We start from the raw sequence: 21,283 nt of genomic DNA on the forward strand, positions 1-21,283 counted from the left end.
GTACTGAAGGTAACATGTGTGATAAAGAAAACAGACTTTGTGGATTCTATTCTGGATTTCAGACATGTGAACAGGCATTTCCTATGTCTTGTAATATCAGCTACTGTGATGTAGCTGATATTACAATATAATTGAAATTGTACACATTTTTTCAAATCTGAGTTTAATATGAGAGATATACTCAGATATAGCATATATAATGAAGTTAATAAATAATAGTTTGTATTTTAGAGATTAAAATCTCACTATAAATTCAGTAAAGTTGTATCAGCTGGATTTCTAGGTAGTCTCTCTTCAAATTACACATAATTAAAGGCAAAGTAATTTAGAAGTCATCTAAGATTACAAAAATCATCTCAATTACAAAAACAGTACAATCAGCCCTTTATCTGGCTATTAACTGCTGCAAACATCAGTTGTACTGAAACCTGTATTTAGTATTTTCAGAAGTGATGTTCCTTTGTTTTCCTATCACTACCCTGACACCTCTCCTAGATTAAGTAATTGTAGCAGAAATAAAACAATGGTGATGAAACGCCATTATCCTAGTAACAATTTTTAAACATTACATATACCCTGTCTACCATGGCTGTTAAAAACATTTATTTCCCAAAGTGGATGATTTATGGCCTACTGCAATAATAATTTATTAAAACACAACTTAATGTAACATGAATTTTAACTAGTACACATCAAACAAAAGATACTGTTTATGCCTTTAAAAGAGAAGGTTTTCTTACCACATATCTAACAGCACTTATGAACTGGTTATGAAACAACAGGTGTTGGGTTTCATCCTCTGGATTTGACACGGTGTAAAGCATTCCACAAATATTACAGGAAATAGCACCAAATCTCTTCTGTCCTCCATCCTATTAAAAAAAAACAAAACACCAAAACCAACAAATAACCCACAAAACAGGTATTTGTCCATTGCTTGCACAGTAAATACAGTTAAATAGAACTTTTATCTAATCAGATATCCCTTTTATAACATGTCTTCTGGAAATTCAACACAAAGGCTAAAATGGGGTGAACCAGGAGAACCAACAAGCCCAGAATTTAGAATTCCATCTTTCAAAAACTAACGCACCCTCAAAAGGCACAGGCATCAATCACAGAGTAAACTCTACCTAAAAAAATTAGCTCCATCCCCCCCACTACTTTTGAACAAATGACTTTTATTTTATGAACCCAAAGAAGAGAGAATTCTTCCTTCATTACACCATTTGCAGTAAATACCATCATCTTCCACAAAGAAAATTCCCATATCCAGCCCCACACTCTTTGGTTTTCCCTACAGTTCTGCTGCTGCTGTTTTGGTTGCGAGTTGCTTTGAGGTGGGCCACAGGCGAGCCATTTTCCTGAAACTTTGGAAGGATATTGTAAAAACCCAAAGGTTACAGAAATAATTGATAAGATCAGCAGTATATGTGCAACAGCTGATAACTACCTTTACATTTTTTACGAAAGCTAAATATTCCAAGGCAATTTTCCAGATACTGTATGGCAGCTATACTGCAAATGGAAAAATCATACCATTTTGCTCATGACCCCCTAGGTTATCCTCCTACTCTATAACCAACTGCTACCAAACTAAGGGCACTACTCAGTACCTATTGTTTTACTGTGTATTCATTACAAGTGTTACTAATTTGTAAGTATGCTCAGATTAAGGAGTCAGTGCCTAATAAAAAGTATCAGGTGCTGGGGTTGCCTCTTGTAAAGAGTAAAAGAATACCAGCTAGAATGAAGTCTCTACCCAAAAAGGAAAGTTTTAAGCTACAGCTTAATGTTCAACTACTTTTTTTTTTCTTTAACTACATTTGGAAATGGAGTTTATGTAACCAGCAAAAAATGTCACTTTTAATCTATTTTTACATATATCACAAGCAATGGAGAAACAAGAAATTATTCTGTACTCTAAGCAAGTATGCTACCTAAGCAAAAAAGATTTGAGGGTGTTTTTCAAAAGGAAATTGATCTGTGTGCACAACGTGCAAGAAAACAGATCACCTGCAATTAATTTTGTTTTCTAAGAGCTGAAAATATTCATAGCAAAAAAGCCTACTTTCTAGAAGAAAGCATTTTGCAACACAGGAAGAAGTGTTTACAAATCACTTCCTACTCCTTCCATCTTCAAAGATGTGTCTAAGGGCTAAGTGACTCTTCAATTCTCCACACAACAGCAACCTATTTTAAACAGACATTAGTGTAATCTAAACTGCAGGTATCAGTTTCTTTCCAAGAAGAGATTGAAGGTACAACAGGCCAGACAAACTCAGAACTGAACTTCTCTTTAAGAGCACAAATGTGGAACTCAGCCAAAAGAAAGAAGATGAGTCTGAGAAGTCATTGCTTTAACTGTTTGTCAGTGAGTAGATTCCTACAAAAAGAGAAACAGGAGTAAGTTCATTTTCTGAAGGAAAAAGGAAAGATGAACCCTTAGGTTAGATTTGTTAAATCAGATTAAGATGAGCTTTCTAAAAGTGCAAAAATTGAATCTAACACGTTTTATTTTACCTGCAGATTTCCTTGGAAGCAGCAATACAGTTCAAAACAAAGTACCCATTCTGGCCACAAAAAAATATACTGCATTTTCAAGATTTATATGTGAAAGATGAACAAAAGGCAGTTCAGCAGGAAGAATGATGTATGCTGACTACTTAAAGATGAACCAACTGAACCAAACTTAGTAATCCTACCTTGAAGATGGGAAACATAACCCCTATATCCAGAGTAGGAAAAGTGAAAAGGACGTGTACCTCGATGCTTGGAATATATGCCAAAAAACTGAACCGTGTGAATTAGAAAATCAGCTACATAAAGCAAGTCTTAAAATAATTAGCACATGACAGTACTGCATAAGTCTCATGAAACAATTTCTGTTCGAATCATCAAGAAGCTAAAGGTATTTAGGTCAACCCATCTATTAGTTTACTACCAAAAATCTCAAGCCAAAAAAAACCCCCTAGCTATGCAGGAAGTCATCAAAAAGTTCAAGGCAAGGATATCCTCAAAGTTGTCTGACTGCTTAGCTCATCCTATCTTGACTTGTAAATACATATGCTCTTTTGCAAGTTGCCAGGAACAGATTACTTCCCTGGAATAGTACTGCCATATTGTATTTTACAGTCTGACTTTCTCAGATGTTGCTAGTATCAGTGGCTTTGAGGTTTGGGGGCAGAATTTTTGTTTGGATTTTGGTTTTTAAGGATTTTACTGATGTTACTACTTTACACACATTCAGTTGTATCAATGGGCTACCCACAGAGGTTAATACAAATGACATGTTATGTGAGTTATCAGAAAAAGCACATTGTAGTATCTAAAGCAATCTTCTGAACTCTGTAGCCCTGACAAATGTGGACTATAGTTTTAGGAAATACTTTACAGTATCCCAAGGGCAATAAAGAAGATTTTTGTATAACTGAAATACTATTTCAAAGCCACAGAACAGGACATAATGCTTCAGACAAAAATTAAAAGCAGCAGCTTTGGAAATCCAATGCAGACTACAACAACAACAAAAAAAGACATGCAAAATAATAAAGTCAGGAACTATGAAGAATGCACTTTTGTACTTCAACAAAACATCTAGAGGATCTGACTGTTTTTAAACTGATGTCATTGCAAGAGCTAAAGTGGAAAGGGAAAAAGAGCTCTCAAACAATAATACTGCATTTAGGGTTGCCAGTCCTTCCTAATGGGAAGAGATAAAAACCAACCAACCAACCAACCAAACAAAAACAAAAAAACACAACCAAAAAAACCCACCTAGGAGTACCTTATGCATCACATATGAGAGTAAATAAAGCTGGGATTTGAAAGGGGAGGGCTGGAATCTCCTCAGCAGACATCAGTACACAAACATTGTGTACTGAAAAATAAACTGTTGACTTGCCAGAACTAGAAAAACATGCAAGAAGCTTGACTCTCAGAGAAATGTTTTTCAGAGCAATATTCAAGAAAATGTGCGATTTCAGGAAGACAAATGTGTTACTCTGCTTAAAACTCAGTTTTCTAAAGAGTAACAATAAAGAGCAAAGATACTTTCATTTCCTGAGCAAATTCTGCATGTGTAGATGGCAACTAAGTAAGCATTCCCAACATCTCAGGCAATCCTCAAATAAATACAGGATATCCACTGTTTCAAGGCTAACTGTAATTGAACATTGAGACAATATTGCCTTAATCTCCAGAAGGGCTTCTTAATTCTGTGTTAGACAGAAAGAAAAGTCTTACCAATATCTTCTTTGAGAAGGTGCATGTCTGCTGATCCTCCACATGTGGAGTAAGGAACCCTGCAAGCAAAAAAGGCATTTGGTGCCTCTGTAGGAGATAAAAAGGGGCCCTTTTTGTTCTTTTTTTTTTTTTTCCTTTCTCTTCAGGCACAGATTAGGTCATCTCCTTCTTGATTACTTAGTACTGGTTAGAGGAAGACTAGTTTTTTCCCCTAGTCTTTGCACAGAACAAAGAATAAATCCCAGCCACAGAAACAAGTGGGCTGGAAATACAAGAAGTGCAGGAAGAAACAACACAAAGATTTTGGGGCTCTCCACAGAAAATGAAAAGGTCAAAGAATTCTATTTCAATGAAAGATGCATTCAAGACTGAGGCTGCTAGATAGATCCCCTTGCTGATCAGCAGAATCAGAAGACATGTCCCAACTCAGAACAAAGTCCTGTCTTCATTTCGAACAAAAAACCAAATCAACAACAACAACAGAAAACCAACTCATTGCCGGTGTCCATCTTTCTGAAAAACTGTTTTAGCAAAAGGATACAAATCAACTTGAAACTTTCAAAACTGCAATGTATTTAATACTACATATTTCAAAAATAAAAATGAAGTCTCATTATTCATCATGAAATTATATCCTCACTGGTCATTGGCTAAAGCAATATGAAAAAAAAAAGGTAAAAAAAAATATGCACTGTATTTACAATGGAGTAGTAATCCACTCTCAATACATATAAAAATATTATTCAGAAATATTGCAGAGTGTGTTCTGATGCACACTGGTTTTAGCTGGGATAAGGTTAATTTCTTTCACAGCAGCTGCTGTGGTGCTGTGTACTAGATTTGTGACCAAAACGGGGCTGGTAACACAGGGAAATCTTAGCTATTGCTGCACCGTGCGCACACAGAACACAAGGCCTTTTTGGTTTCTCACACTGCTGTGCCAGTGAGGAGGATGGGGGTGCCAAGAAGCTGGGAGGGGACAGAGCCAGGACAGTTGACCCCAAGTGACCAGAGGGGTATCCCATGCCACCTGGCATCATGTTGAACAGTAAGGGCCAGGGGAAAGAAGGAGAAAGGGGAGAGTGTTTGGCATTAATGGCATTTATCTTCCAACTGTTACACATGATGACCTCCTGTTTTCCTGGAGATGGCTAAACACCTGCAAGCCACTGGGCAGTAGTGAGTTATTTCCTTATTTTGCTTTGCTTGCATGCACAGCTTTTGCTTTATCTGTGAAATTGTTCTCCCCCATCCTGCCTGGGGGAGCAGCTGCCTGGTGCTCAGCTGCCTGCCAGGGTTAACTCAAAACACCATGTTAATGGCCTTGGTGCCTGAATTCCTGTCTCAGCTCCCCAGCTAACCTCACAAAACATTCCCCCCCACCTTCAGGACAAAGTACATCACGCACAATCCACCTGAATTTGCTAGACAAAGCTGTGTTGCAGCAGCGAAGCAAAAATTGGAAGAAGCGATAATAAGAAAGGATGGCAGGCACTACCTCTCTGTTAGAGCAGAGGTATCCCAAGGGATAGGATTTGTGTTGCAAGAAAAGTGACTGGTCTTACGCTTTTGCAGTAGTCACTGTCTTGTTTTCACTGGGATTACAGGAAAGGAGAGAGGCAGTACTTAACTAATGTGAACAATGAAATATTGCCCAAAAGCTATTCTCTAATTCTGCAGAGAAACTGCCCAACCAGACTGTACCAGTTTAGGGAAGAAAACAGCAACTTTAAATGATTGTTACGCAAATTTCTTCAGGCTCATGAGAAATAATTTTTACACTCATTATTTCCACTAACTTCTTTCACATATCACCTATTTCAGTCAAACAGGAAACCATGTTCACGTTAAACAAAAATATACGCATGGAGAAATTCAAGTACGATATCCAAATGTGTAAACTGAATTAGTGTGCACACCACTTCCACATATAGCCCCAATTCAAACCTCAGAATCAGAAGAACCTGATCCATGCATTTGCTGATACTTATAAAGATCAACTAAATTTAATCCTATTTGCTAGCATGCAGGCATTAACTCAGATCTCTAGAAAGGCAGAAAAGTCTCCATAACTCTGTACTATCCTTTTATAACTTCAGTGACTTGTTTTCTCTGTTCATTCATTTTACACGATTTTTCATAAAACTGATTACTATCATTTTCAAAATACTAGTTTAACTCAAAGGAACACATCTCCTCAGTGGCATAAAATGGAAGAAGTATCCCTGTATTTCATAGGTAATTATATATAACATTCCTTCATAGCATTATTGCTTTTATCAATCCTTATTTTTATGGTCAACATTTTGTTCTGACAGGGAAGCAGAATTTTTACAAGAAACATGCAACTGACTTTCCTTGTCTCATTTAATGAAAATTGAAAACATATGCTTTGCACATTTGTATTTCTTTCCATTTCAGAAGTAAAAGGAACAGATGATTTCATATCCAAGTTCTCATATTTGCACATCAGGCTGAAGTAAAAGTAAAGAACAATTTTAGCACATTACTCTATAAAACTTCCTAAGGAGCTTCATGCAATCTTTCAACCTACCAACTGAACATTTAAATGAAGTGTAAGAGGTTACAGTTCACAAATATTCAGAACAGACTACTTTCACAAACTACAAGTCATGGATGTGGAACATAACATATTTTTAGCCTCAATCTTAAATTTCTTTCCCCTCATACTCTCTTCAGTCTGAAGCTAGATCTTTGCACATCACTTCAAACACCATTGTTTCCTGGCACTGTTTGCTTTGCAAAGTTTGTTGGAGCATTAGATTCTTTGCTGTTTTCAGCTTAAGTTCTATGCTCTGAACAGACCTGCTTTTTAAGATGTGACAGCAAACAAGTCTGAACAGAAACAACTCATCTTTTGTCTTAGCTGTACTTTTACAAAATGAAGATAATTTTATGTTTGAAAGCTGCTCAGGCAACTAGATGATGTGTATCAAGAAAGAGTATGGTGCAAGTGCAGCTATGAAGTATTTCTTCTACAAGAAGAATTTGTGTTATTTCTGTTACAGTCAAATAGCCTTAAAGCTTGTTCAAGATTATATTACTTAAGAAAAAAAGAAAATTAATCTATTCATTATAGCAATCATAGGGGAGAAGAAGGAAAGTCAGATGTACTTTTAAGGATTAAACATAAAAAACTCAAAGCATATTGTGAAAAACAAAGCCTAGTTTTACCATAACACCTCTCTAAATATAGCTCAGGAATGAAAAAGATTAGAACTCAAAGACAATATTGTAACATTCCAGACTCTGAGCCTCAAATACTGTAAAGACAATTAAAAGGACGGATGCCAAACTTAAATACAAAAGACTAGGAAAACTCAGTAGCAAAAGAACAGCAAAAGATATTCCATCATGTGGCTAGTCAAACAAAGCACAACTAGTTTTTCTGCTTTGGTTACAGAAAGAAAAAAGGATTCTGTACATACATCAAGATGCACTGGGTCGACAGATCTCCAAAGGAATAAGATCACACAGTAGAGAGCCCAAAATCGCACCTTTCAGGCATTTCATTTTTTGAAAAAGTGTAATAAAGTGCAAGTTAAATCTCTCTTGCTAAGAACAAAAGCATGACCTCCCAGCTTTGCTCAAGAAGGAATAGGAAGAATAAGGAAGAATAATGAAACTGTTTCTCTTAAAACAAGATGCCAGAAACTTGAAACAAAAATGATTTCTAGCTATTAACCATAAAAGTTTTTAGACACTATAAATGCTAATTTAAGTGATTTGACCTGCTCTCCAAAAAGGAGAAATGTCAACCTCAAGAGTTTTTAAACCAAATTAATAATTTCTCCTTTCTCAGAGGATCATTAGGGAACTGCACAAACACCTTCGAAAATATTTATTACTACTAATAAAAAAAAGCTCAGCCATTCAGAATCCACATTTAAGAAAATCACCATGGTTTTGCAAACAAAACTATTAATAACAAATTGTACCTTATTTTATTACATTTAATCCCAAATCTTTTGAGTATTTACCCTCCAAAAGCTAGAACAAACTATTCTAGGCATAACTATGTCTCATCTTCACAGCAACCAATGTCAAAGATAGTATTATACAAAATAGCTTAACTAATACTTGAGTTCCTCTATATGTTTTGACAATGCTAAAAGAGCAGTTTACTCCAAGGTAAAAGAAAAACAAATCAGTATCTTTCCTAATGCTTTCTGTGTAAAGTGAAATACAGGCATTACCAAAATGCCTTATCAACACAATAAAAAGCCTGCTCTGAACTCAGTGAAATCAAAGTGAATTAAATTTGTATGAAGTGCTGAAATATATAAGCTATTGTGAAACTATTACTTTCACATTTACAATTGAAACACAGTGCTCAGTTGCATTTTCCAAAAATACACATACAAAACCAGACACTAAATCTCTCCCATTTTTCCCAGTGTTCTTCATTGATGAATCTTTCTTTATACTCTGAAATTTTGCTTGGTAAATAACTTTTACTGTTGCATATCTAGAGAAAAGGAAATATTACTCTCCTAATTTGGGTGGAATACAAGGATACTACCAGCATAGTCAGTAAGCTCCAAGAAATTTCTTTGTATGAACACCCCAGAGGAGAGCTACACAACCTCTCTCCAGTAACCTAGCAGGAAGTTCCATATTTCTTCTTGTCAAAGATCCTAGCAACTTTTCAGTCAAGTTCTATGACTCTGTGAGCAAAAATTAAGTTAGCTTTACTGAAATGAAAAGGGATATTACTACATTCCTTTTAATATAGTTAAGATATTTAATAACTCACTTTAATTCTGTTGGTAAAGTGAGTTTCAAAGAGGCAATAACTGAAATGTTAGATCCAGATCAGTTACCATCCTGTGGCTGGGCATTCTCATGCCTAGATTTGTAACTTCAGGCAATTCAAGGATACGTTTCTCCATTTAGTTCTTGGAAGCTCTGATTTTAAAATATTTCAGTATGGATATAAGAGTGTTCAGAATTCACCTGCTTCTATTTAGTCAATATTTTCATGTGTCTAATCCATTTATTACATGGAAAAATTACAATTTAGCATGACCTCCAATTATGTATGTGAGAGGTGTAATTTCCTAAGAAGCTTCCTTCCTTATGGCCTGTATTCCTCTTCCTCTGTAGCTTCCGAGCTCTAGCCTTTCATTTCTCAAGGATTATCTGATATGTGGATGACTAAAAACACAAAACAAAACACAACAAAAACTCCAACTATCTCACTACCAAGTAGTGTGATTCTACAAGACAGAAAAACAACTGTCATTCCCTTCTCATTTTGCATTTTCTTGTTACCTGTATTTTGTAGCTAATAGCAGAAAGGATAAGAATAAATAACTAAACCAGTATTGCTGCTAAATATGGTGAAAATAAGGACATCCACTGGAAAATCTTGAAGTTGATTTCAGAACAAAGGACATTTGAATGACACAGGAACAAATCTGTTGGTATTAATATTGCACACAATCTGCCAGATGCAGCTCACCCTATAATTCTGAAATTTTAGGAAACCATGATTTTGCACATAAGTAAAGGCAAATTCATTATCCCTAAAGCAGCTGTATTTTCACTGAATAGCCATTCTATTTTAAAAATGCAGAAATCTGTTTTAACAAGAGTCAGCTTAAGGCTGGTTGCCACCATTTTTCCATCAACATTGAATGACAATCTAGTACAGCTTCTACTTTCACCAGTCACTTACAATGGTAGTAAGTAGTAGGTATAAGCAATGATTTTTAGACAAGTCCATAAAGACCACAGCACTGCAAATTCAAAAGTAATTTCTTCCAGCCTCTATAAGCCTTACTAGAAGAGTATTACTTACTGTGATCAGCTGCTTATCACCATCTTTTCCTGCTTCTTTTAGCTTCTGAATATGTTCCTCAGAAGATGGTAAGTTACTGCATTTGGATGCTAATGAAGGATTTGACAATGGAACCCTTGAAATACAAATATATTTCATGTTAAAAATGGAACTGCTTATACATGTCATATTAGATATTCAAAGCCATTGTGGATAGTATAACTAAACTTTAATGAGATGCAAATCCAAATTTATTACCCAAAACACAGTCCTATATATTTTAATCTGCAATTCATATGAAAAATAAGGAAATAAAAAGATTAATCAAAAAATACAGTTTGTGACTAGACCAATTACAAAAGCTTTTGTTTTATTAAAAAATAAAAAAAAATTATGATGAAGGGGGAGGTTAGTCACAACCATTAACACAAGCCTTTAACTGAGGCACTTTCAGAGCATGACAAATGGTGCCTAACACTACATATTTCCTACATAAGGTCCAGGTATCATACACCAGGCTGATAAAGCAGACCATGTAAATATTCCCACAAATCTAAGTCAGATGTCAAATCTCTTCAATTCAAGTTTATTCCCTTCTTATGGCTAGCAGTGAAGGGCAGAAGAGGATCCATGGAACAAATGCATGGGTATCACTGGAATCTCCCTCGGTTTAAGCTTCCCCTTGTCACAGCTGGAAGAAACACTGGAAAGTACTATAACACATCAACAAAGTTACTCCATGAACTTGCTACTATATTTTGGGGGAAAAAAACGTCAGTAATTCCAGGTTTGGATAAAACTCAGGGAGATCACCAAAGCAAAACATACACAAAAATGCACATACTTCAACTAGGTATTTATGTATTTTCTGTTTCTGAGCAAACGAAGGGTATAGGACCAAACACTTAATTATGGCAGCTGCTGCAGCACAGGTAGCAGGTTAATCCAGTGAGCTTTTCAAAAAATAAAAGTTCTTGCCATACATTTTTAAAACAGCATTTTTGTGCTAAATCAGAGCTAATTCTTTCATTCCTGTCATGTGCCCTAAAATTTGCATTTTTAAGTAGCTACTTCAAGGTTTGCCTTTTCCTGCTGTGACCTTTTCCTACAAAGCCCTAAAGAGAGCTACACTATAGATATGCACATAGGTAACATAGATTACTCTGTTATGGCAGGATTACCACAGAAAGAATGATGGCTTAAATCTTTGATAATGTGTGAAAAGTAGAGTAGGAAAGGTCTCAGAAGAAAAAAATATATCCAAATAATAGTCAACCGATATGGGCTTGTTCAGATAACAAAGGTAACAAATTTAAGTAGATAACATAAAACTGTTCAACAGTTGAGAATAAAAATATGAAAACCCAAAAGTTATTGTAATGCTTATTGAAAATTCTTAAAAACCCCACTCATTTAACTAGTTTTGCATCTACCTTACCATCCACCTTATTGTGAAATCCCATAGTAGCAGAGTTTTTAGCAGAGTTTTTCAACATGTTCAAAAGGGTTGGTTAGTCAGAATTGTTTATCTGGCCTCGGATGGATGTATTGAAAATTAGCTCAAACATTCATTTTTGTCCCCATTATGAATATAGAAACCAGTATCAATATACTGACCACTGTGCCAGCTAGCCTGTTGTTCAAGGTATCGGGTACAAAGAAGTTTTTGTATTTAGCTTGCAATTGGCTAAAACCAGAGACTATGTCAGAACTGTTAAAAAATACAACAGTCAACATGACCAACGATAAAACGCATATTTGAACCATAAGAAAAATTTAGTTAACACTAAGAGTTTTTTTTTTTAAATATGGCTGCTGCTGACACCTTCATTTCACAGCAATCACAAAACAATTCCAAATTAAATCCCCTCTTTGCCACCTAAGAAGATTTCACATGATTTCACAGACTCCTATAATTTAAGGATAAGAAAACTCCTCCGGATGTAAGTGAAAATCATGTGGTAAACCCTTCCCATACTCTCTGGCTATGTGATTTAAGAGATCACTATAAATGTTTTCCCAACTCTTAAATAATACTTTTAAAAATAAATGTGCAGTTAAAAATATCTTGTTTAATGATTTTCTTAGCAAAACAAAAACATTCCTTAACTACGGGGCAAAATGAAAGTCTGTTTTTACACAGGACAAGTCACTTACTTGAAACTGAAAATTGAGCCTGGGAGACAACAGTTAGTCTTACAATAAATCCTCTTGTAACTCTATGGAAGGTTACTGTAATTTCATAATGTATGAAATACTATACCTGTTCTCAGTTTCAGAAGTTTGATTTGTAGATGAAGTTTGCGTCAACTGCGGGGGAGCCAAATCTACAATTAATCAAAGGTTATAACTTCATTATAAAGTTCTTAGTTGCAAAGGAAATTCAAGCTACACAAATAGTGATTTGCAAAAAACATATTCAAGACAATGCTGCAATTTGTTTGTGGCCAATAAAAAAAGATTCAACCCTGAGGCAGTCTTCAGATATTTCTCCACAATACTTAAAAAAAATATGATTTTCTTCAACATTTCCAGAGCAGTTCTGCAGAGCAGTTTGCCAGCAGCTAAACAAAGCCAGGAGTTAAACTACATAGGAGTTTAAATATGTTTATACTGACACACACATAAATAGCTCCATGTATAGTATTAGAATCATGTCCCCATCTGAGGCATGTTCTATAGCACTTAAGGAAAAGAAACAATCAGCAGTAGCAAATGAAGGAAAAAATACTTTTTACATTCTCTAAGAGAACAAGTATATTATTCTGCCCTTCAAAAGTATCCTACAACAGCAGAAAAAAAAAAACCAAATTAACTATTTAGCAAAGTTAAACAGTTAAACAGTTAAACGGTGCACTCACAATAAGGTTCAGACTAAAAAACAAAACTAAAACAAACCCCCAAAACAACCCTACCAACACTAGAAACAGAATAAAAAAGTTAATGAAGAGACAGGTTAGTATCCATTGATAATATTTCTTAGTCAAATGTACTTCAGTCAAAATAGTCATGTTATACTCCTCATAAGCTTTGACAAACTGCATTCATGCGCTGAAGACTATGCAATAAAAACAAGAGAGTGATTACTCAATTAGTAATTTGGTCAAGATCAAGCAGAACAATTTAGAAGAAAGAAATGCAGATACTTATTCATAGGAACCAGGCAGAGAATTAAAAAAAAAAGCCAAGCCAAGAGAAGTCAACTGAAATATGGAAGTTTTATTTTAAGTTCCACTGCTTTATTAGATGGAAAAGGAAAGAATTTGCTTGGGTTTCCCCTCTCTCTCCCACTTCCCAGCCCAGAGATGAAAGAATATTTTGGTGCTGCTAAAGTGGCCTTGGGTGTGACACAAAACAATACAAAACCCCTGGTGAACAGTTCCAACTCCAGAAGTTTAGTTCTGTGCCAGCTGCACCTTACTGTGTGAGATGCTCCTCTTAAAGAAAGGCTTATGCTTCCCTTAGAACTGGTCAAAAGAAGTGGAGAAATTACTAGTAAACAGTTACCTTGAGGTTCACTTTCTCTGGGTTCTTTTTTAACTTGTTTTGGTGGTGTAGGAGCTGTAACACACTTTATTGGAGAACTTTCTGGACTTGATTCCAAATGTAATCGAAAGTTCTAAACAAAACAGAAAATGTTAAATTAAAAAAAAAAATTATTTAAGGCCTTTAACCTATTAACAAAACCACTAATTTAACTACGTATTAACATCTTGAATACAGCACTAGTTTTCTGATTCCTACATTATTTTAAGCAGACAAAATGCAACTGATTGGCTACTCCATATTGAAATTTGTAGTACTAATTTAAAAAAAAAACTTTTTCATTTTATATATAAGCTTGTAAAATACTTCCTCTAGAACACAGCTGTCCTTAAAATCCTAAATTTTAATAGAAGCTCATTCAGATAAGGAAATGAGAGGGAAACAAATGTTCCTTTAATACACCTTTCCAGAACAGAATAGCTATGGAAGCTTAAGTCATGAAAAAGTATACATATCAATCTGTACAATCTCTGGCTCCAGCAGAAAATTTTACTGATCAACATTTAGCTAACAACAGAATTTAGGAGTGTGGAATCGATCATTTTTCAGCTTGCTATCATCCTGTCTATGACAACACAACAGTAAATCTTTAATACATCTGAAAATTTTAAGTTACCGTGAAATAAAGTCATGGTTAAAATAAAGTTTCTGAACGCAGGATTCTCAGAAAACACAACAGATTTAGAACACCCTCCCACCATACACCATAATTAAAATAACTTACCTCATCTGGTCTTGGCTCACATATATGTTTTGTCAAATTAGGCAACAAACCATTTTCTGCACCTTTCCTCGTGGGCTGTTTTGTTTCTAATGTCACTTCTTTAACTCCAACTCTTTCAGCTGAATGATCTGATTTCTCCTGCACACAAGTTGTATTTTCATTCTCAGAGAGTCTTGCTGACAGCTTGCTTTGTGCCTTCGAAAGCTCTGCTTCTGTAGCTATTTGACTTGCCTCTGAAACTTCAGGGAAATCTTTTAAGAAAGCAACCTTGGGAGTATTTGCAGAATTTGAGTTACTTTGCTTCATATTACTAGCTTTCAGCAACTTAATTTTGGTCCATTTAGAGTTTTTGTTTGAGGAGTTATTTCTACCATTCAGAGTACATTTGACGGGCATTCCTTTTTTGCTAGGGAAAAAACGTTTGCACTGAGTACTCTGACTAGGTTCTTTCTGAGTAAGCACTTCACTTTGTTGTAACTGCAGGTCATCCTGCTTTTCTTCTGTTTTGCTATCCTCAGCATTAGGGGAATCTTTTTTCACTTCTACTGTATCTGACTCAATCTCACCTGCAATTTCTTCACAAAGTTCAAGGATGCTCACCCTTTTGGATTTCACATCGTTCTCTGGTTGATCAGCCGCACTCGTTTCACTTACAGATGGCTGTGAAGTATTTTTTGGTTTTGTATGGGGTTTTATGTTCTGATGCGTTTGTTGCTTTTCCTTAGATACTGTCTTAGAATTTGGCTTAAGAGAATCAGTTTCCACTTTCTTTGTGTTGCTAGGATTAGGAGATACAGGGCCTGTTTGGTCTTTCTTAACTTCCTCAGGACTCTTGTCAGGACATAATGAGGACCCTTGAAGATTGCTTTGAAAGCTATTGGAATTATCCTTTTTATTGGCTGCTTTACATTTCTTCTCTTTCAGAGAGCTGGTCACCTCTACATGTATTTCTTTATTTTCATTAGTATTTTTTGGCTTTATCTTTGTGTTTTTCTGTTCCGTTTTCTCTCCAGCAGATTTAAGTGCTTTTGCTGGAACACTGTGACTGTTTCTTTTTGCCTGGCTACTGTGCTTAACTTCCAAAGCTTTTTCTTCTTTAACTTCTCTGTTGCGCAGGGATCTTGCTGGAACATGTACATGTGTTAACTGCTGCAGTCTCTGTGATCTCCTCATTACTGGCTCATTTGGTGCAATTATGCATTTTGACTTAGGAACTTCTTGCACAGATTTTTTCTGGCATGCCTCCTTATTTTTTGCAGATTTAGGCTGCTGCTGCTGGACTGTTTTGCCAGGTATTGTTTTATTATCTGAGTTGAATGCTGACGATCTCGTAGTCATGCGCATTCCTAGTTCAGGTTCATTGGTGTTATCACTGAAAGATTCAAGTAATTATTTTTTCAGCATCCAGAAAGTAGAATTTGTCATAAGATTCTTTTCATTCCTACTAACTTCTGCCTTATTTTTTATTTTCTTTCTTAAAACACTAGATCTTACATCCTCAATAGTTTCAGAAGAATTTTCTCTGGAATCATTCTAAAAAGAGTTCGCTTCTACCTGGTTACTCTCAAGTGTACCCTTAATGGTTTTTATGCATAGTAAGACTGAACTATGAACCCCAGATGAATGCCTTTTAGCATCTCTAGCAGTTTTTAATAGTTGACACTTGTGGCTTTCAAAGGAAGCATTAGCTTAATTTTCACTTCAAAAACTTTTTTTGGAGGAGGTCTTTCTGGATTTCAAGACACTTACAGGGTTCCAGAGAAAGATTACATAGCAGACAGCATACTTAATGATTTAAATCTGACCTCCCTACCAATACTATTTAACTATTTAGCTGTATCTTTAACTCAGATTCCCTCTACTTAGATTTTTTCTGCACCAATGTAACCTATGAAGATAACCTAGAACAATTACATAGTTTTTTGTCACTGACCTGTTTGATTTGACAGAAGTTTTGAGGACAGTTTTCTCCTGCACTGCACACTGATTAGGCTTTGACTTATTTGAGCCATGTTTTGTATCTGACACCTCCTTTTCCTTCTTTGCTGATGACTGTTTGCTGTTCTTGTCCAGCTTTGGACGTTTAGCAGAAGGCTCTACTAACGTAGACTTCCTTTTCTGAGCTGCCATTTCTGTAAAACACAACAGCTTTCAGAGTCTTTGTCAAAAGTTGTAACTTTTCACTTTCATATATTCACTTTTCCTTTTAGAGGCAGATCATGCTAACTGTGATCAGAAAGCAAATCTCAAATCATATTACACTTATTTTACTTACGTTTTTAAAAGAAGCAATTGATGTTTAGGCCAAAGTAACTTATCAAGGTGTGCCAAGAGCATTCCTTATGCATATGCTTACAAACAAGATGTTTCATGCCACCTATGAAAAATAAAAAATGTTTATGCAGTAAACACTTTATTAATTTCCTCCTCAGACTCTGAATTCCCACCTTCTTCCATCCCTTCAGACAATGCTTAGCTTTAAAGTTTCTTTGATATGGAATTAAAAAACAAACTAAGAATCATTCAAAAAACAACATACAAATTTTATTTTTTCTTTCCGTATCCATCAATTTTCAGCATTTTGCTGTCTTAAGCATTACTCTTTTACCTTTCGAAAGGTGGCAGATAACAGCACCATTCGAAAGGAAGTTTCTCAGCCTTTCACCTTTTTCCAGAAAACAGTCTGCTGCTCTCTTTCACAGCCAACAAAAAAATGGGCCCACTGTCAATCCTGTGCCTCACGGCAACAGTGAATAAACCCAGTAGACTCTACTAAGTTTTGTGGCTGCTACAACAGAACTTCACAGACATCAGCAACCATCTATAACTGTTCCTTCTAATATGACTTAAGCCACAAATCAGAGATGGAAAATGTAGAAAGCAGCATTATTTGAGACATTTGCCTTGGGCAGTTAAAGACCATGTCTTCATGAGAACTTCTACATCACCTTTTTCAATCAAGGATTACCTATTAATTTTTGTCACTGACAGACTGACAAAGAAATATTTCTGCAGCAGAACTATACTGCTTTTCAAATCTGAACTGACCTGATGTTAAATCTGACAAACTATTAAGGTCAAACAGGAACTTCGAGTTACCAGTTGCATAACACAGACCAGATACCTTCAGTTCATTACAACTACAGTACGACTTCCAGTATTGACAAATGCATGTCTTTCTCTAACAATTTGAAAGATACTTACATTCAGCTCCTTTCAATAATTATTCATTATCCAAAAGGAAAAAGTAAACAGCTGCACTTCTCTTCTTTAGGCTTTAAATTGTCCTTAACCTCATTTGCATTTATCTGCTCATTTATGAAATGCATAACTAACCATGCAAAACTGATAATTTTCATTAAAAAACTGACAAAAACTCAGATTCCAGACACCGGTGCTGTCTGCCGACCTTTAAAGAAGCTGCATAGCAAGCAACTCATATTTAAGATATACTTTTTATTTCTATCCAGGGAGTAAATCTCTAATAGCACTTTTCATGGTGGTATTTCCACATTTGTCCCTGAGGAGCAGGTAACAGAATTTGTGTGCCTACATTCTAATAGCTCATGAGCTCCACGACACCTCTCAAGTCTACGGGTTTCCAGTAGTCAAAGCCAGTCCGTCAGAGCTGCGGCATGGCCACTTATCATGGAAATAACAGCTCTAGTTGCTGAATAAGCCTTTGGTCTTCTAGAGACTCTCGGAATTTGAAAACACCATGACACGTACTGCATATACCTGGACTTTCTTGGCTTTTTTCCAGAAATATACAGAGCTCTCAAACACATGACACGGCACACTCGGGACAGACTTTCAAGTACAAACCAGAAAGTACAACCCTTCCCTCATCGACATCGCTTCTGAGGACACTGACAAATACACTCTCCGCCCACAAAGCTCTTCAACAGCAATTTCTTTCCTACTAATACTTTGCACAACAGAGCAAAGTCTTTTCCAGACATTCCAGAACTGGCAGTCTCTGCCCTGGAGTAGTCGCCCTCTAGTAAAAGTCAGATCACGGAAAGAAGGGGAGACACAGAAGTGCAGGAACGAACTAGAACACGATCAAAGATTTTGGTGCAAGAAGTACAGAAGGAAAAAAACAAAGCCAGAGAAACGCGAGTCCCACATCCTCCAGTCCTGACGGCAGGGGCTGAGGATGGATGCCCACCTGCTGGACAGGGCGCGGGGGTCTCGCATCTGAGCCGTCCCGGCTGACGGCCAAGGCAGAACTCGGGGGGACGGGAAGGGAAAGGAAGGGAAGGCCTCCAAGCGCGGCCCGGTGTCATCCGCCCCCGTGCCCCGCCGTGACACCCTCCTGGGGCACGGCCTGGCGGGGAGACCGTAGCCCCGGCCAGGAGCTCCCGCGGCCAGCGCCGCCAGGGTAGGGCGGGGGTACCGGGATGGTGCCGGGATGGTGCCGGACGCCGCTGGGCGCCACCCTCCCCGGCTCCCTCCGGCGACAGGGGCATGGCCGGCCCGCTCCCCCCGCGGCAGCGGCGGGCAGGCCTGGGGAGGAGCCGCCGCCGGGCTCTCGGTCCCGGGCGGGGGCGCGGGGGGCACCGGGTGCGGGGGGCCCGGGGGCCACGGGACCCGCCGGGGAGCGGGAGGGGCGGGGCGGGGTGTCCCAACTTCCTCACCCGCTCCCCGGTTTCCCGGCGGGCGCTTACCTCGCGAGGGTGTCAGGGACGTGCCGGCGGAGGCGGCGAGCCCGAGCCTCGAACCGCCCACAGCCGGGCACCGCCGCGGCACCGCCCCGTCCCGCCCGCCGCCGGTCCAACCTCCCGGCGGGGACGGGGCATCTTCCGGCGGGAATCGGAACGGGGAGGGGGGAGCGGCGCCGTCTGCGCGTGCGCGGCCGCCTGTGTGAGGGCGTCTCTGCCATATGGGAATGTTAAGGAAGGAATCCGGAGACAGTGCTAATTAAAAAAAATGCATCCAAGGGCTGGGGGATACTGGCAACAGCGTTTACTGGCAGGACAAGGGGGAATGGCTTCAAACTGAAAGTAGGTTTAGATTAGGTATTAGGAAGATTAGATTAGGTATTCTTTACTGTGAGGGGAGGTGAGGCACTGGAACAGGTTACCGCATCCCTGGAAGTGTTCAAGGCCGGGCTGGATGGGGCTCTGAACAACCTGGTCTAGTGGGAGGTGTTCTTGCCCATGGCGCGGAGTTGGAACGGGATGATACTTAAGCTTTCCCCCGGGCGGCGATGTCCCGGCGGCTCAGCCCGCTCGAACCGCCGTGCGTCCGGATGGGCTGTCCCAGGCTCGTCCCCTGGCATTTCCCTCTCCGCCTGCCAAAAACGAGGAGACAAAGCGGCGCCCCATGCTGTGGGGCCAGCAGGAACACAGTGACTTCGGTGGCGGCCGGCGCTTTGTCAGTGACACCTCACAGCTGCAGCAACAGTGAAATGCAAAGTGAAAAGTGGACTGAGAGGGGACCTCATCAATGTGTATAAATACCTAAAGAGGCGGTGCCAAGAGGATGGAGCCAGGCTCTTCTCCGTGGTGCCAGTCAATAGGACAAGAGGCAACGGGCAGGAACTGATGCACAGGAAGTTCCACCTGAATATGCGGAAGAACTTTACTGTGCGAGAGAACAGGCACTGGGACAGATTGGCCAGAGAAGCTGTGGAGTTTCCCTCACTAGAAATATTCCAGAACTGTCTGGGCACAATTCTGTGCAATGTGCTTTGGGATGACCGTGCTTGATCAGAGAGGTTGGACCAGATGACCCACTGTGGTCCTTTCCAACCTGACCCCTTCTGTGATTCTGAGTCTCCCCAAGTCCCTGGTGGTGTTGCTGCAGTGTGTCCTCGCAGCAGCATTTCCTTAGCCAGCATTTCCTGCAGGCCCCTTCTCACAAGTATGTTTGGAAATGCCTCTAAATTAGGTTTGGTGCTGTACTGGAAGTGATCTTCTCTAACACGACCTTTGGAAACTTTAAAGATGCAAAGATACATTCTGGGGTTACTGGGGATTTCCTGCTGCTCAGCTGTGTGTTAGGTGTGCAGACAGCAGTCAGCTCCTTTGACATAGGTGCAGAAGAGTGACAGCATGTGTCTCTTGGGTGTAAAAGCAGGACAGACGCTTGTCTGTGTCTTGGAGCCTAAAGATGATTGTTGGGTGTGTCTTGGTCCTGTGCCGTGTCCACTTCTATCTCCAGAGCACTGAATTCGCTCACTGAGCTGCCTTTTTGAGTCCACTTGTCCAACTTGTTTTGCTTTCCCAAGTTCAGCAGTAACCTTGCAGGTGCCAGCTAGCTACTTTTATTCTGTGTATTCTGCACAGTGTTTTGTAACTCATTCTATGGCATAACCACGTATTTGTGATTTTTGCCATGGTCTGGGACATTTCAGTCCTTGCTACACTGGTGATGTGTTTATACCTCAGCTAATGTTATGTTGTGGCTTCTTTGCCTCAGGTTGTTTCAGTGTCTGAGCCTGTGTCTACATTGGCAAATAAGAGAAGTTCTGAACAAGAGATGGGGAACTGAGGATCCAACATCCACACCACTGATGTGTCAGTCCAGACCAGCTTTAGTCTAGTCCTGTGGATGCAGTGACTGCTAGGGTTAGAAGATGTTGAGTATGTTCTGGGGATGTAACTGTTGGTTTGGTTTCCTTCAAAAGGAATCCATAATGAACACTCCAAGACCCTGCATGACAAGTGGGAGTGATCAGATGAATGCCTCATGCATACTTAGTGCGCTCCATCTGTTAGCACTAGGCTTGGGCTAACCTGAAGTAGGTCCTACCTGAAATGCGCATAGTATGTGTGTCAGGATCTCAATATTCAGCAGCTTTGCTGTGCATATCCTCTCCTAGCAGTATGTTCTACTTGCCAATATAGACACAGTCTCAGTTTATTTGATCATGAATTCACACAGTGATGTGTATACACCCCTGTATCAGAACGACTGGAGAACAGCATGATGAACCTCATCCAATAACCGTAGAAGAT

The 21,283-nt window shown here is 38.7% G+C and overlaps 1 protein-coding gene across 4 annotated transcripts in view; it reads right to left on the reverse strand.

Moving 5' to 3' along the window:
* Positions 1-19,098, reverse strand: part of ESCO1 (establishment of sister chromatid cohesion N-acetyltransferase 1) — a 33,520-nt gene extending 14,422 nt beyond the window's left edge. For 2 of the 4 annotated variants that reach the window (XR_003526877.1, XM_027638568.1), the window contains exons 1-8: positions 18,989-19,097; positions 16,594-16,695; positions 16,252-16,450; positions 14,319-15,690; positions 13,556-13,667; positions 12,312-12,375; positions 10,070-10,184; positions 741-872 (exon numbers count right to left, since the gene is read on the reverse strand). Coding sequence is in view for 2 of the 4 variants with exons in the window: in XM_027638568.1 (XP_027494369.1) it covers positions 741-872; positions 10,070-10,184; positions 12,312-12,375; positions 13,556-13,667; positions 14,319-15,690; positions 16,252-16,448 (1,992 nt within the window). In the remaining 2 variants the exon portion in view is untranslated. Of the gene's footprint in view, positions 1-740; positions 873-10,069; positions 10,185-12,311; positions 12,376-13,555; positions 13,668-14,318; positions 15,691-16,251; positions 16,451-16,593; positions 16,696-18,489; positions 18,694-18,988 lie in introns of those variants that run through there. The other 2 variants (XR_003526878.1, XM_027638569.1) reach the window with 2 other exon arrangements.
* Positions 19,099-21,283: the final 2,185 nt, after the last annotated feature.

Source organism: Corapipo altera, unplaced genomic scaffold (genome assembly GCF_003945725.1).
Source record: "Corapipo altera isolate COAL_440 unplaced genomic scaffold, ASM394572v1 49, whole genome shotgun sequence".
Taxonomy (NCBI): Eukaryota; Metazoa; Chordata; class Aves; order Passeriformes; family Pipridae; genus Corapipo; species Corapipo altera.